Genomic DNA, 13,235 nt, shown 5'->3' with positions numbered 1-13,235 from the left:
AATGGTGGTGGTGGTAGAGGTGATGGCGGTGGAGGTCTAGGAAATGGTGGTGACGGTGGCCGTGGGGGTGGGGATGGTGGAGTTGGCGGGGATGGCGGGGCGGGGGGTGGAGAAGGTGGTGACGGTGGTGACGGTGGCCGTGGAGGTGGTACGGGTGGTGCTGGTGGTCGTGATGGTGGTGGAGGTGGTAGTGGTGATGGCGGGAATGGTGGAGGTGATGGCGGTTCCGGTGGGGGAAATGGTGGCGCGGGTGGTGGTGAGGGTGATGGCGGCGGCAGTGGCAGTGCTGGTGGCGATGGTGGTGGTGATGGCGATGGAGGCTTTGGTGGTGGACTTGGAGGTCTCGGGGTTGGTGGTCGCCTAGGTTGGAGTGGCGGTGGGCTTTTCACGCTAGGGCTGGGGCTGTTCATCACTTGCATTTGCCTTGCGATGCCAGCAGACCCTCCAGCCAGGACAGAGTGGGTTTGGTTTGCGTTGACGTCATAGATTGCGCCCAGGATAGCCACAAACATAAGCGTGCGACCCAGCCAGCACGGTTTGCCATAGCCACGACCCAGATTGCCCATGCACGTTATACACTTGCGGTACACGTGCTTCCGCCTTCCCCACTTTATCGATAGCCTTGGCATAACAGTACAGCTGCCTTGGCATGCTGTCGTGTAGTCGTCAGTAGCTATCATGCGCCTGTAGGATGATTTTTGCCAATTGCAGCGATCCGTTCAGGGGATTATGAGACAACCTTTCGTCGTGTATGAAGTGAGGCAAAGTCGAATTTCTTGCTGCGATTATGCATTTCAATCGTTTGAACAAATCCCGGAGACCAAAAGCGAGCCGTCCACACACCAGTAATTCCGAAATACTTAGAAAACATTTTTTGTATTAACCCGCGCACCTCAGCGGCGCATTTTGAGCAAAAGATCGTATCGTCCAGCAAATATTCAGCAAGTCACTAAATCGTCAACTTGTCTTGCTTGCAATGAATAAATAATTTTAATTTCAAGGTTCAGATTGTAAAGTGTGAAAGTTACAGAATATTGCGGTGCGTGTGAAGATGAAGCGCGGTCGGCGTACTCCAAAATGTTCAGGCGTGCTTGAGGCTTGTTAATCATTAAAGCTGTCTACAAAGGATTCACATGCCTGAGTTACAAAAAAATCCTGCTGTGCCTAGAGAAATGTCGTATGTGTCGGTTCGCTGTAATTAGTCAGCAGCTCCATTGCCAACACTAGCCACCAGTCTGCGGAGGTATATAATTCATTTTGAAGACATTTCAAGCGAGTACATCAACGTTTGCTATGGTCCTGAACTTTCAATGGCATGGTCGTGTGAACCTGCAGAGATTGCATGCATGCTCGCTCGATCGCTGCAGCTCCGTCGTCAGCTGCCTATGTCGCAGCAGGCAATGCCCATTGGAATTACGGCTTGACAGCTAAGCTGCCATATGCATTTGCACTTCAGGCACAAATGCCGCAGCAATGCCAGCAAAAACAATTTGTTTACATGCATTTAATCGTTACCCTATACGTATTATTACGAGCTCAAGGGGATGACTACGAGTTAGCTGCATGCACTCGCTCTGTTCATGTATGCGTGTAACAAGGCAAGATAAGATGTTACATGATGTACCTGCCGTACTGGCCAGCAACGGGCCGTCACGGGCCTCATATACCAGAAATCAAGTTAAATAAAACTACGTTAGTGCAAAAAAACTCCCTTCACACCGTCGTCAACGTTCGCATACCTTTACAATGTTAGGCCTAGTACGTAGTTGCGTTTAAAAAACAGGAAGCTACCTAACTTTGCCTTCTGCTCTCACGACATCACAATCCTCGCATCCCCATATTAATTCGAAACTCAACGGTGTAGCTCAAATCGGCGGATGTCGGAAGTTCATGGCGGCGTTGCGCGCTAAAACTGGTATTTGATAGCATTCCATTATCTGAACTTGTATTCATTATGATTGTAAGTTTCCCCCCTCCTCCTATCGCCGTGTTTACGAACACGTTGGTTATGAGGTAGAGAGAGAGGCCTGCGCCGATGTATATTCATATTGTATTACAGGGGCTTCGGCTTTCTTCTCGTTGTTGTTAATAGTATGAAGTTAAACTTAATGTACAGACCGACAACCGTCGGCAACTTGCTCGGTGGTTTCAGCGAGGCCGGGCCTACGGCCCCCGTCAATGAGTTCTCTACCTGCGGTTCGGCCAGTTCGGTATGCCCTTCCTGGACCCGCACAAAGTTGGGCCTTATGAGTTGCATATGTAAACCGTAAAAACTGCATTGTTTTGGGCATTACCTGATAGGTTTGCACAGCAGCAACGGCCGCCTAAGGAGCCGTCTGACAATACGTACGAGAACATGTCCTTTCTTTCCCTTTATGATTGGGCCTGAGAGCCTTGCCTGTTTTTTCCCTTTGGGGCCGAGACCCCCAACTTCGACCTGACTCTGATTCTCTGCAGCAGACCGAGCGTCAAGACTTCCCTCTTCATATTGTTGTGCAAAAGTGCACACTCGCAGTAAAGGCATATTGTCTGTAACCCGTGGAAGACTCCTATCCTGGCCTCCTGAGCTTGCAAACTCAGGAGACTGCGAGTAGAATTACTCGCAGCGGAACAGCTCGCTTCTGTACGACTTCTAATCGGCTTCGCGGAGCTCCTCTCTTCGGTTTACATCGATTGATACAAAGTCTACAATTAATCTTAAGATTTAATTAAAGTATTCGCATGTTGTGCTGATCCTATCTTGGTTCCGTCGCCATTCGCCGTTAGCGAGCGACCACATACATCGAACAGTAATCGCCAAGCCTTAATCAGCCTTAAGTGGTCGTCCTTATATATTATATCCGTACATCTTTGGTGGATTACAGTGCTTGGACACTCAGCAGCTCATATTCTAGGCATATTCCTGTACTCTCCCGTTTTCTCCCGTACCAGCGTGCGCGTCGCGCCGCGACCGCTGCACATAGATAGGTAGTTTAAACGATGACAGATAACAAGGGTACCTAAAGTCTCAACTAGATAAAACCTAAAAAACTATTTCCGTATCCTAAGCTAGCGGACAGATTAAAGGGTTATGCTACCATAACTCGTGCGATGCGACGACAAGCAAGGCGGCCGGCGCAATGAACCCTTCCCGTGAAAGCAGAAGGTTGGGTAACCTATGGACAAAGGGAAAACCGATGTTGGCGGAGCAGCAGCAGCAGCAGCAGCAGCAGCAGCAGCAGGAGTTAGTAGGGGTGTTGTTCGGAAGATATGCGAGAGCAAATGCAACGGCCACAGGGACACGCGTGCGGCATGCCGGTCCTAACTTAAAAAGAAAAAGAAAGTACCAGAGGGAGAAAGAAGGTGCCGGAGTAGGAAGTATATGCTCATGGGCGGCGATGAAGTCCGATAAAGCTAACGGAAAAGATCTGCAGCTAACCAAAGGGGCATAACGAAAGGGAGAGCCTTGATGCTGTGAGTTGGCTTTAATCATCTCAGCCGCGATGATGGAAATTCCAAAGGTGGTGATGCTGTGAAGTGGTGTTTGTGTGTGCTGGGGCAGGCAACAAGACGAAGGGGTGCATGTATGCGACATCGTGACGATCTCCTCACAGCATTGCGGCCCAAGTGTGGTTGCGGGTATAGGAGGATACAGCGGCAGGTAGTAATGATTGGTGGAAAAGGGCGGGTGGGAAGGGCGGGTGGGAAGGGCCGGTGGGAAGGGCGGGTGGGAAGGGCCGGTGGGAAGGGCGGGTGGGAAGGGCCGGTGGGAAGAGGAAGTTATATTGTTGCACCTTAGTTACATTTCTATAACCTATAGGAGTATTATTCGTTATGTTACATGGCCGTATAGCTAAGTGGATATAGCGTGCCCTTCCTAAGGGCAAGGTCCAAGGTTCGACCCCTTGTACGGTCGTAATACTATTCAGGTATGGAGATTGAACGTTGCAGAACCCATTCCTGCAGCGCACTGATTATAGCTCCGTATTTCTTGCTGTCAGCGGCTATCAGATACCCGTTCCCTGACGGTGCGGCCAACTCCGGCTTATTCATGGTGTGGACAGCGGTGGCGGGTGCCTGCTATGGCAGGCAGCAGTGCGCATACACACATGCACCCAGGTGTATTGAAAGGTTATTATAACACTTCCATCTTCCCCGACAGGGAGGGCCGTCCCCGACAGGCACCGCCGTCTCTCAGCGATCAGGTTTCCCCTTGCTTTTGCACCCCCGCCACCGTTTAACCCGTTGGAGTTAAAGACCGAGTTAAAGACCAAAATGGTGGCGGGCGGTGCAAAGGCAAGGGGAAATCTGATTGCTACACATTAACTGCGGCACACCCATAAATATCGCTTGTCATGGATTGTGCGTCGGTGAGGCGGGACGGCACTGTGGTGAGCGGAGTAGCAACAATTCCGTGCCGAGCCGCAGTTCTCGTGAAAGCTCTTTGGTTCAGGGTCTTGTTGCTCTCTGCATGCTAACCGTGATTGTCTCTTATTGCTGTGAGTTTTAAATCATCTATGTAACTTATGCGGCGATCACACGGTGTCACGCTGAAACATGAATTCAGCTTCCCGTGTCGTATTTTAATAGCTTCTTCACCTGTCTACCTCGCTATGTCGCTGGCGAGGTCCATATGCGTATGATACATGAATACAGTAGTAACCCCATCCAGGAAACCGCGCGGAAGCCTATAGCAGTAAACATCAGAGGTTGGCAAATCGGTTCTACGGCTGCGGGAGGGCATAATTTCAGTTAGTAAACCTAAAAACACTCAAAAGTCAAACACATAGTTCAAGTCCAGCGCAATAGAGGCTGCAATAGAGGCTGCAATTCACGTCTTTTGGTCGAATCTTGGTCATTAGGGACCCGCAGCCGGGGCCTTCAGCCGAATTCCGGCTGCAAGTACTGTGGTACGGACCCGCAGTACCCGCTTACTTGCCAACCTCTGGTAAACACAGCTGCCATCATGGGTGCAGACACCATTTTGTAAAACCGTAGGAATACCATCCATGCCCTGCGACTTGCCTGGCCTGACAGCTTTCAATATAAATTATGTATTACAATGTATTAATCGTAGCACACAGCAGCGCCGTCCGCTTGCGCAACCCATTTGTTGATCAACTCCTCAGACCTGCTGAATTCTGAGCATAGGATTCACGGTCACGCACGATGGCCATAGTAAGGTATATGCTATGATGATGCGCCAACTCTGTGTGCAGCTCGGTCGCATCCTATCGATGCCATATCCTTAACAGCTTTTACAAGGCAAGCGCGTGTGATTTCGTTACAAAGCGCCAGTACCATTGCTTGGGCATGCACAGAGCTGCCCCTGGGCATGCACAGAGCAGCAGTAATAGTGCGATCAGCAATGAATCGCACTTGATAGCTATTTCTATCAACTTATTTAGCCTTAACACGTGAGTCAGTTTTAGGGATTAGTCGTCAAGTTTCAAAGAAACTTGTGCGGATGCTCGTCCAGCTTACAAGGGAAGGATCCAGTATCTGTCTCAACAAGTTCTCAACAATGACCATCCCTTGAACCCGAGTATGTTATTAGATGAAAATGATCATAAAAACACTAAAGCCCGTAAAGTCTGGTTCCTTTTTCATTGGCCAATGATTGGCAGCCGCGCAATTCTATGCAGCGTTCATGATGGCTCGCCTTAAGCTATCACTTCTGTACATTCATATACTGGCATTGGCTCAACATGCTTACTCTGAGCCTTTGAATTTGCGCAAGGTAAGCCATTCCTTGAAGTTCCGCTCAAGTGACTTTTGCACCTGCCCTCAACAAATCTGTTTATATGAATGACAAAGCACCGAGGAGCTAAAACAATGTGTGGCTCGCCTCAGGTCCTACAGGGCTGGGCCAATACTTCTTGGATGCAAGTCCGGAGGCTGCAAGGTGTGCGTAGCATCGCATCCGATGAATCATACTTCATACCATGTTGCCACTGAGATAATTTCTGGCGACGCCATAGCTCCACGCTTTCTCTTCCGCCACGGGATCACTGGGCTACGTTGGGCGGAGTTGCACCTCCCGCAATTTTCCCCATCCTGCGTAATCTCCGTCACGTGCCTCCCCGCCGCAGACGTCTCCGATATCGCCCTCGCGTTTCCCGAATCTGGCCTGTGCTATGAGGGCTGCTTTCATGCACCGGTTTCGGACCCTTGGGCAGCTCCTTTGCCCGAGGAGCTTGCCCGTGGGACATTTGAGACACCCATGCCCCTTTTAAACTGCTCCAGCTTGGCGCTGACCGCCGGCTTGAAATACTTTGCAATAGTGGACGAGTTCGACTGCTACGGAGGAAACACGACGGTTCAGGGATGGCGGCAGGACGTTGATTGTGAGTTGCAGTGTATGCCAGGTGGCAACATGCCGTACACATGTGGAGGCAACAGGCGCGCATCTGTGTTTAGCTTTGGTAAATGCGGTAAGCGTGGTGGGCTTAACAGGGGGCCTAAAGTGGATTCAATTGGCTTACGTAGGCGTAGGCTAGGAGCTAGCAGAAGAACTGGAAAGCCTGCGTCCACACATGCCTTGAGGAGCTAAGCTTTGTCCGTACTTTGTGACCATATTGTGTAGTAGTGACTTGTTACACCACCATGTGCCCTTGCCCCACCATTCACGAGGCATCCATGCACCTACCACACATCCTGGCTGTTACAGAATTCATAACTGTAGTTTGCAATCTGCAGTTTGACTGTGGAATGCCTTCTCTTCTGCAAGCGCCCTATTGGCCACTGCTGCCCTTCCGCCAATTGGCCGACCATGCACTCACTCCATCACCCCTTTCACTACTTTTCCCCTCGCTGCAGAAACTGATACATCTCCATGTGTGCCAAGTAAGTAGCCACCTGTGATATGTAAGGACTTTCAGGTCTACCTGTAGTAGCTGACCGCTGAAAAGGCCTCCCGAGATGCTGCAGCTGGAATCAAGCGCTTCGCGCACATTTATAGTTGTTCTATGTGCCGTTTACCGTCTAGCTGGTAGACTACTACAAAAGGCTTCTCTCTATAGATGCTGATGGAGCGCCCTAACACGTAATTTAGACAGTATGTGTGCCGTACTATGCACAGGTACTACACTAGCCACCAGTTTGTCTGTGTGCTGTGCATGACCTACATGTGCGTTTTCTATTTTCACGTATGTGTGTTCATGACTGATGCCTATGCTGCTGGTTACTTAAATCTGGTCCAAGTAAAAGTACCTGAAGGGAACGCTGGGTCTCCCACGTGACGAAATGACAATACCACCACCAATTCCAGCACGGGACAACCTATCACCGTGATAACTAACCCTACAAATGCTTGTAGATAGCACGCCGGAACTTCAAACTGCGGCAGGCAGAGGTAACCCGCTGTAGTAGCTGGCCGCTGAAAAAGCCTATATAGATGCTGGCGGAGCGCCTTAACGTGCACTTGTAGTCGTATGTGTGCCGTACTATGGACGGCTACTGCATCCGCCGACATACACTTCCATTTGACCTCCTTATCAGGTCCTCAGTTGCCACCCAGGCAGTCTTCTCCACCACGACGACCGGTCATGTTTTCTTTACCACAACTGCCACAAGTACCACAACTACCACCATCACCAGGTGAGCACATGGTGGAGTGACCCGGAGTTTAAGTGGTTAACTAACATGTGATGTGACGGATGGGGGGTGTCGGGTATGGAGTTGCAAGTGTGCATGGGTATAAGGCTGCATGGCGTAGGCAGAATGTAATAACAAGCTTAGTGGCACGCAAGTGGCTGAACAATAGTCGGATTGGTGACGGAAATTGCATTTTGATCTGCACATATACCGCACATGTGTGACTTCTCTTTGGTCCGAAATACCTTCATCGATCAGATGATGCTGGCTGCCAGCAGATGCCCTCAGTTGTACTACTTCCTTTCGCTCACAGGCCATGCAATATCACGACGTTCAGAAAATTACCGATCGGCGGATGCAGATTTCGTAAAATATGCACTACAGAATACTGCAGGCCGGGAGCCCAAGCTGCCTTGTCGTTGGCTCATCGCACACAGACACAGAAGACACAGACACGTTTATTACCTCCCACAAACTCCGGTAGCTCAAGTCCTGCCTCCAACACCATTTACCCCCCTCCACCAAATTACATCCCTCCGTATTATTCCGCCCTTCGTAGCACCGCGGAATTTCCGCTGCCGTAATGATGGTGTGGCGCTTTGGGGTGTAGAGGGCCCCCCTGTGAAGCTAAGCCTCAAGAACAATCGGACCGTCAACGCGGAAGGGTGTCTGCGCCGTTGCTTCAGCGATCCGGCCTGCAGCGGCTGCTACTACAAGGTGCGCGGGTCCTGTGGGACAGTGGTGCGCAGCACTGACAGCCTCGCCAGCGCCTGTGCGGCAAGACAATGCTGTGTGGTGCAGCAGCAGCATGGCAGAGCACGGCATGTTGCCTGTAAATAATACGCCTTGGCGTCAAAAGGTCCGTGTGGAAAGCAGTGGTGTCGACAGGAAAGTCGTGTGGCTGGTGTGGCTGCAAGGACTGCGGTAAACAGCCATTCCATTCTATACCGCATTTGGTTAGTTGACACACATATGTGTTCGATATGATATGACGCACAACATGTTTTCGATTTCGAGCTCGGAAGCCTCACTCTCTTCAGCCGTCGTGGTCACAAGGGGGGCTCGGATGTCGGCATGCTAGCACCACACTCCCAAACGTGGAGCCGACCTGCCTCGTTTGCAGCATACACCGTACTGACAACTGGATTCTGCCTTTTCCAGCTTCGCGTAAAATGACACACCGGCCTTTGTGTTTCCTAAACCCCACACCGACTCCTGCAATCTCCACGGTTCCATGAATCCGACCTCGCCAAACCCCCACCGTTACCTCAGACGGACAACAACTGCCATCAGTTCTCCCAGGTGTATTCGTTTACCGGGAAGAGATTTAAAGGCGTCGTCCAAGCTTGCAAGCTCGCCTGAGCGGCCCCCACCCGGATCCAGCTGACGCGGGCTGTTGAGATATTGGCATACGCTGATGAGTATCACTCATGCATTCAGCCGGCACCATTGTGCCGCGGCGACACCGACGATAGCCACAGCTGAGGCTGTCGTGCGCCAATCGTTAGTATATGGGGGGTTGCTTGGGGGCTTAGGGTAGATGGTCGCGCTGTTGTCCCTGCATCAATGGTGGGTGGATGGTGCAATGCTAGCTGCAACCCCAACAGTGACATTAGCAGACTGCGAAGAGCAGCACTTCGATGCAGCACTTATATATGGGACTGTTCAAGTAATCGTTCGAGCGTACATCTCCAAAGATTGGGAAATGTCACGTGTCATGTATTTAGGCACCATCAGTTGTACTGTACTGTCCATGTATATGGTTACGGGGAAACATGGTTAGGTGGTCTGTACTGGGGTTTATAGCAGTGATCGCCTTTACGAGCGCCACCCACAAATCTGCAATCTTCCAGCAGGCGACGGAAGGATGGCATCGTCTGTAAATTTTTTTTATTGCCCATAGATAGTGTCCTAGTATAATAATAGATAGGGACTGACCCTATCTAGTATACCAGGGCACGATCTATAGCCGGTAAAAATTTTACAGACGATCATGCTCATGGGGCACGCCGATAGCGCCGCCACCACGGACAGATTGGCTGGAAAATGCTTAAATTGCAGTTATGAGGTAAGGAAAATTTAGCGAGGGCTTTTAAATACCTGCCATTAGGACAACACACCGGCAAGTGCATGGTTTCTGGAGCGTCCATATACACATTCAAAGCAGGATCATACATGCACTGCAGCATGCGGATACATATGGGTGGCTAAAGCCGATGCGGGCCGCGGGCTCAGCTACGCGTGTGTGTGTGTGGTGGTTCGTTGGCGGCCGGATAAGAGAGTGAACTGATGATAAGTTGTTCGGTCATAACTTGTTCATGTGCGTGTGTGAACTGGGGCCTCCGACACTACATGTACTCCCCATCTACGCATGTACTCTGCATGCATCGCAAGCATGGGGACATGTCAAGAAATGCATCCCCGTAAGTCATGTTGCTGCAAGCAGGACTCGATCGGTAGGGATTGTGCTCAATGCTCAATCACTTGAATTGTTACGCGGCATAAGCGATGTGCTTGCGGACTTTATTGCGAGACGAAGGATATATGAACCGTTGAAAGGGGTAGGGAAGTGCACAACCAATGGCCTGCGTATGTACGGTTGCAGTACCTACGGCAGTCCTCGATGGCAAGCAGCAGCGTGCTACTTCAGCAGCCCCACCAGTCTTTTGCATGTGTAACGGGTCCCGTTAGATCCAACAGACACATTGACAGGTTTACCATGTATATGTCGATGTGCGGTTGTCGTTATGATGGTGGCCGGCTGGGTTTTGTAAATAATGTTCAAGCTAACTTTCCATGGATGTGCAGCTGCAAGGTCACTGCTCGTCACCCTACTCCTAAAGTCACGTGGTGCCGGGATGTGTGATCGGAAAGGGACCAAGGCGGCTGTGGGAAATTTCCTCCAACTCGACTCGACTCTCCTTTAAAGGAGAGTCTGGAGGGGGCAATGAGGATGTGCAGCGGCGAGAGTGGTGTGAGAGTCCACTACGACCGGCATGGATGATGTGGTGGGGAAGCCTGCCATATGTGGGTTTTCCCAGTTGCCATGTGACCAGTAATTGCGCTAAGGGACGGGACTGTTGAACTACTTGAGTCTGCAGGTAAGCATTCTTTACTTAAGTGCCGGCAGCACATCCCAACATGGCCCCCGATAAAGCAACAACACCATATCGTTTCAACTACATTTGTACTTCGCTGCTTGTGCCACGGCCAAACACACAAGCATTCTTCTGTAGTAACGTTGATAGGAAGCCCACATTGTAAGCCGTGCATCCCGAGGAAGGAGGCATGCGTCAAGTTTGCACTCTTTGTCCTACACATATGCATGCACACGCAAACTCTTTCCAAACGGTAACTTTCCAAACGGTAATAATAAATCCACATACATCGGCAAAGGTGCCCTATGTGCCAAGCTCATATTTACTATGCGCGGCAAACCCTCCCTGTTTGAATGCCGTTAACGCTTCTTTGAATGCCACCAGATGCTACAAGCGTAACCATACTTAGTGTCCGCCTGCATTCATGTCATCGAGGGGAACCTGCAAAGGACACTTGAGGGGCACCACCAAAACCATCGCTCCGGGGGAGGGGCATTAACCACACCCTGCATGCCCACGTACCTACACTCCCAGGGCTTCCTTCTATCTCCTACTCACCCACGTGCATAAATTTTCCGTGCTATTATTGCCCGCAAAGTGGACACCACCCAACCGGTGCAATCTAGAACTTCCACCCCGCGCACAAAAGTGTTAATTGAATAGCAACGTTGCTGTTGCACGTGAGGTTAACCTCATGCGCCCTGATAATTGTTGATCGGGGGACACAACGAACAAAGAACCATGCATGTAGCACGCATACAAATGCTGTTGCTGGCAGGCAAGCTGATCGGGGCAGCTAATGGATAAAATAAAGCAAGAACGTACTAGAACGTACATGCATGATTGAACCGCATTAATCCACTAGACATATCCGTGCAACCCGGGCACAACTGCACCAGGCAGGAGAAGGTGCCAGCAGGTACAACTTGCTATGTGCATCCGTTCAAGCTGCACGGAAGGGGGGCCAGTTACTCCGCCTCGGTGTGTACGTCAACCTCAAGAACCGAATGCGTTCGTTTCTTGCCTATCCATCTGTTGTGTGTTTTTCCCAGATCCTGTTCCCGGCCCCAGACAACCCTTAGATGACGGCGTATGATAACTCGAACTCCCAGGCCTTGAGTGTGTAACGGACCAAACAGAATATTTCACCCGGCTGAAACGCGTTATCGGTACTATACAGCATTCTCTATTGCAAGGTATCTCGCATGTAGCTAACAAAGACCGTATGAGCACAAACAAGTTTAGCTGCCTCCATTCACCGACCTCAAAAGCCACATCAACGCCTCTCGCGCTAAATTTCATCCCAAAAGCTGCCGCGTATCTCACAATGGAATTCTGAGATGACGGCGTATGATAACTCGAACACCCAGCTTGTGTTACCATTTGCCGGCATGGGCAATCCGACTTGCCACCAGCAGGCCAACATAATTTGCTTTCATTTCTCTATGAAATACACAAGCTCCTTGTTTGTACATTTACTTTGGCCAATGCACGGGGCCTCCTGAGACTTGCGGTGTGCCCCGATGAACCCCGCGGCTGTGGGGCAGATTGCTGAGGCCGCTGGCGCTTCGGGGATAAACATCACAGACAGCACCGAAATTCACCCAGCTTTCGTTACCATTTGCCCGCACGGGCATTCCGACTTGCGGTCTGCCGCACTGTCCATGCGGCATGCACCCGGAATGGATGCGATTCGCGTGGAGCCCGCAGGCGGTGCTGACGATTCCGCCAGTGCAAGCTTAGCTCTCACACCATCAGCACTGCTGCAACAAAGCATATCTCCCACCGCGTTGACACTACCCATCAATTGTCACCCTTGCCACCCTTGCTACCGGCCTGTACGGATGCAGAGGGGCCCCGCCCTTTTTCCGGCTTCCTTGAAGCCGACACCCAACTTGTCGCTTTAAACCCGCAAGTTTATTGCCACTTCAGCGCACCTAGGCCCGTGCCCTGTTGCATGCACTCTGCCATACACGAAGTGGCCGGGCCATCTCTCCATCCGAGCTCTGCCTGGTCTGGTCAACCATCAAAAGGTAATTGCCCAATCAGATACATGGCCAATTACTTATAGTATGGCGGCAACCACCCGCATGCCCAGTGTCCTCCCAGACACGGCTGCTGCTGCATGATGCCAATCTTCATTCCGCTTGTTACATAGCTACGGCCTGCTGCATGCCAGGCCGCCGGCCTGCTTGGCTGCTGCCGAGCTGCGGCACAGTTGGGGCCATCGCTCGTGGCCTTCCCTCATCCGTAAAACCGTTATCGTCTTTAAAACCTTGCCTTGGTGTATTAGATAGGGACTGTACCGTCCTTATCCATGATTTACTATACTAGGACACGATCTATTGTAAACGAAAACAAATTACGGACATTGCTCCGTCCATATCCTGCTGGTGGATGGTGCTGTATGGTATGATAAATCGTAGAAATGACAATGTGTTCAAATGGCCCAGAAGCCTCCCACTCTGTAACAATTCAATTCAAATATCCTGCTTCACACGACACGAATTGGTCAGATTGCACAACGTAGGGTTCGATGCGGAGGTCGTAAGGAGGGGTTCA

At 50.8% G+C, this 13,235-nt stretch overlaps 2 protein-coding genes across 2 annotated transcripts in view; both read left to right on the top strand.

Annotated features, from left to right (window-relative positions):
• VOLCADRAFT_91476 (uncharacterized protein) overlaps positions 1-364 on the top strand; it is a gene marked incomplete at both ends in the record, with an annotated part of 1,337 nt that extends 973 nt beyond the window's left edge. Inside the window, one exon of the mRNA XM_002951016.1 lies at positions 83-364. Coding sequence (XP_002951062.1) covers positions 83-364 — 282 coding nt within the window. The remainder of the gene's footprint in view (positions 1-82) is intronic.
• Positions 365-5,527: 5,163 nt separating this feature from the next.
• Positions 5,528-9,060, top strand: VOLCADRAFT_104930 (uncharacterized protein; the record flags this gene model as incomplete). The annotated part of the gene is made up of 8 exons (XM_002951015.1): positions 5,528-5,719; positions 5,833-5,884; positions 6,072-6,413; positions 6,799-6,825; positions 7,480-7,578; positions 7,889-8,292; positions 8,848-8,877; positions 8,959-9,060. Exons 1-8 carry the CDS (start codon positions 5,630-5,632, stop codon positions 9,058-9,060), a joined length of 1,146 nt encoding a protein of 381 aa, XP_002951061.1. The 5' UTR covers positions 5,528-5,629.
• Positions 9,061-13,235: the final 4,175 nt, after the last annotated feature.

This window comes from Volvox carteri (assembly GCF_000143455.1).
Source record: "Volvox carteri f. nagariensis unplaced genomic scaffold VOLCAscaffold_21, whole genome shotgun sequence".
Classification (NCBI taxonomy): Eukaryota; Viridiplantae; Chlorophyta; class Chlorophyceae; order Chlamydomonadales; family Volvocaceae; genus Volvox; species Volvox carteri.
This window is presented reverse-complemented; position numbering and strand designations above follow the sequence as displayed.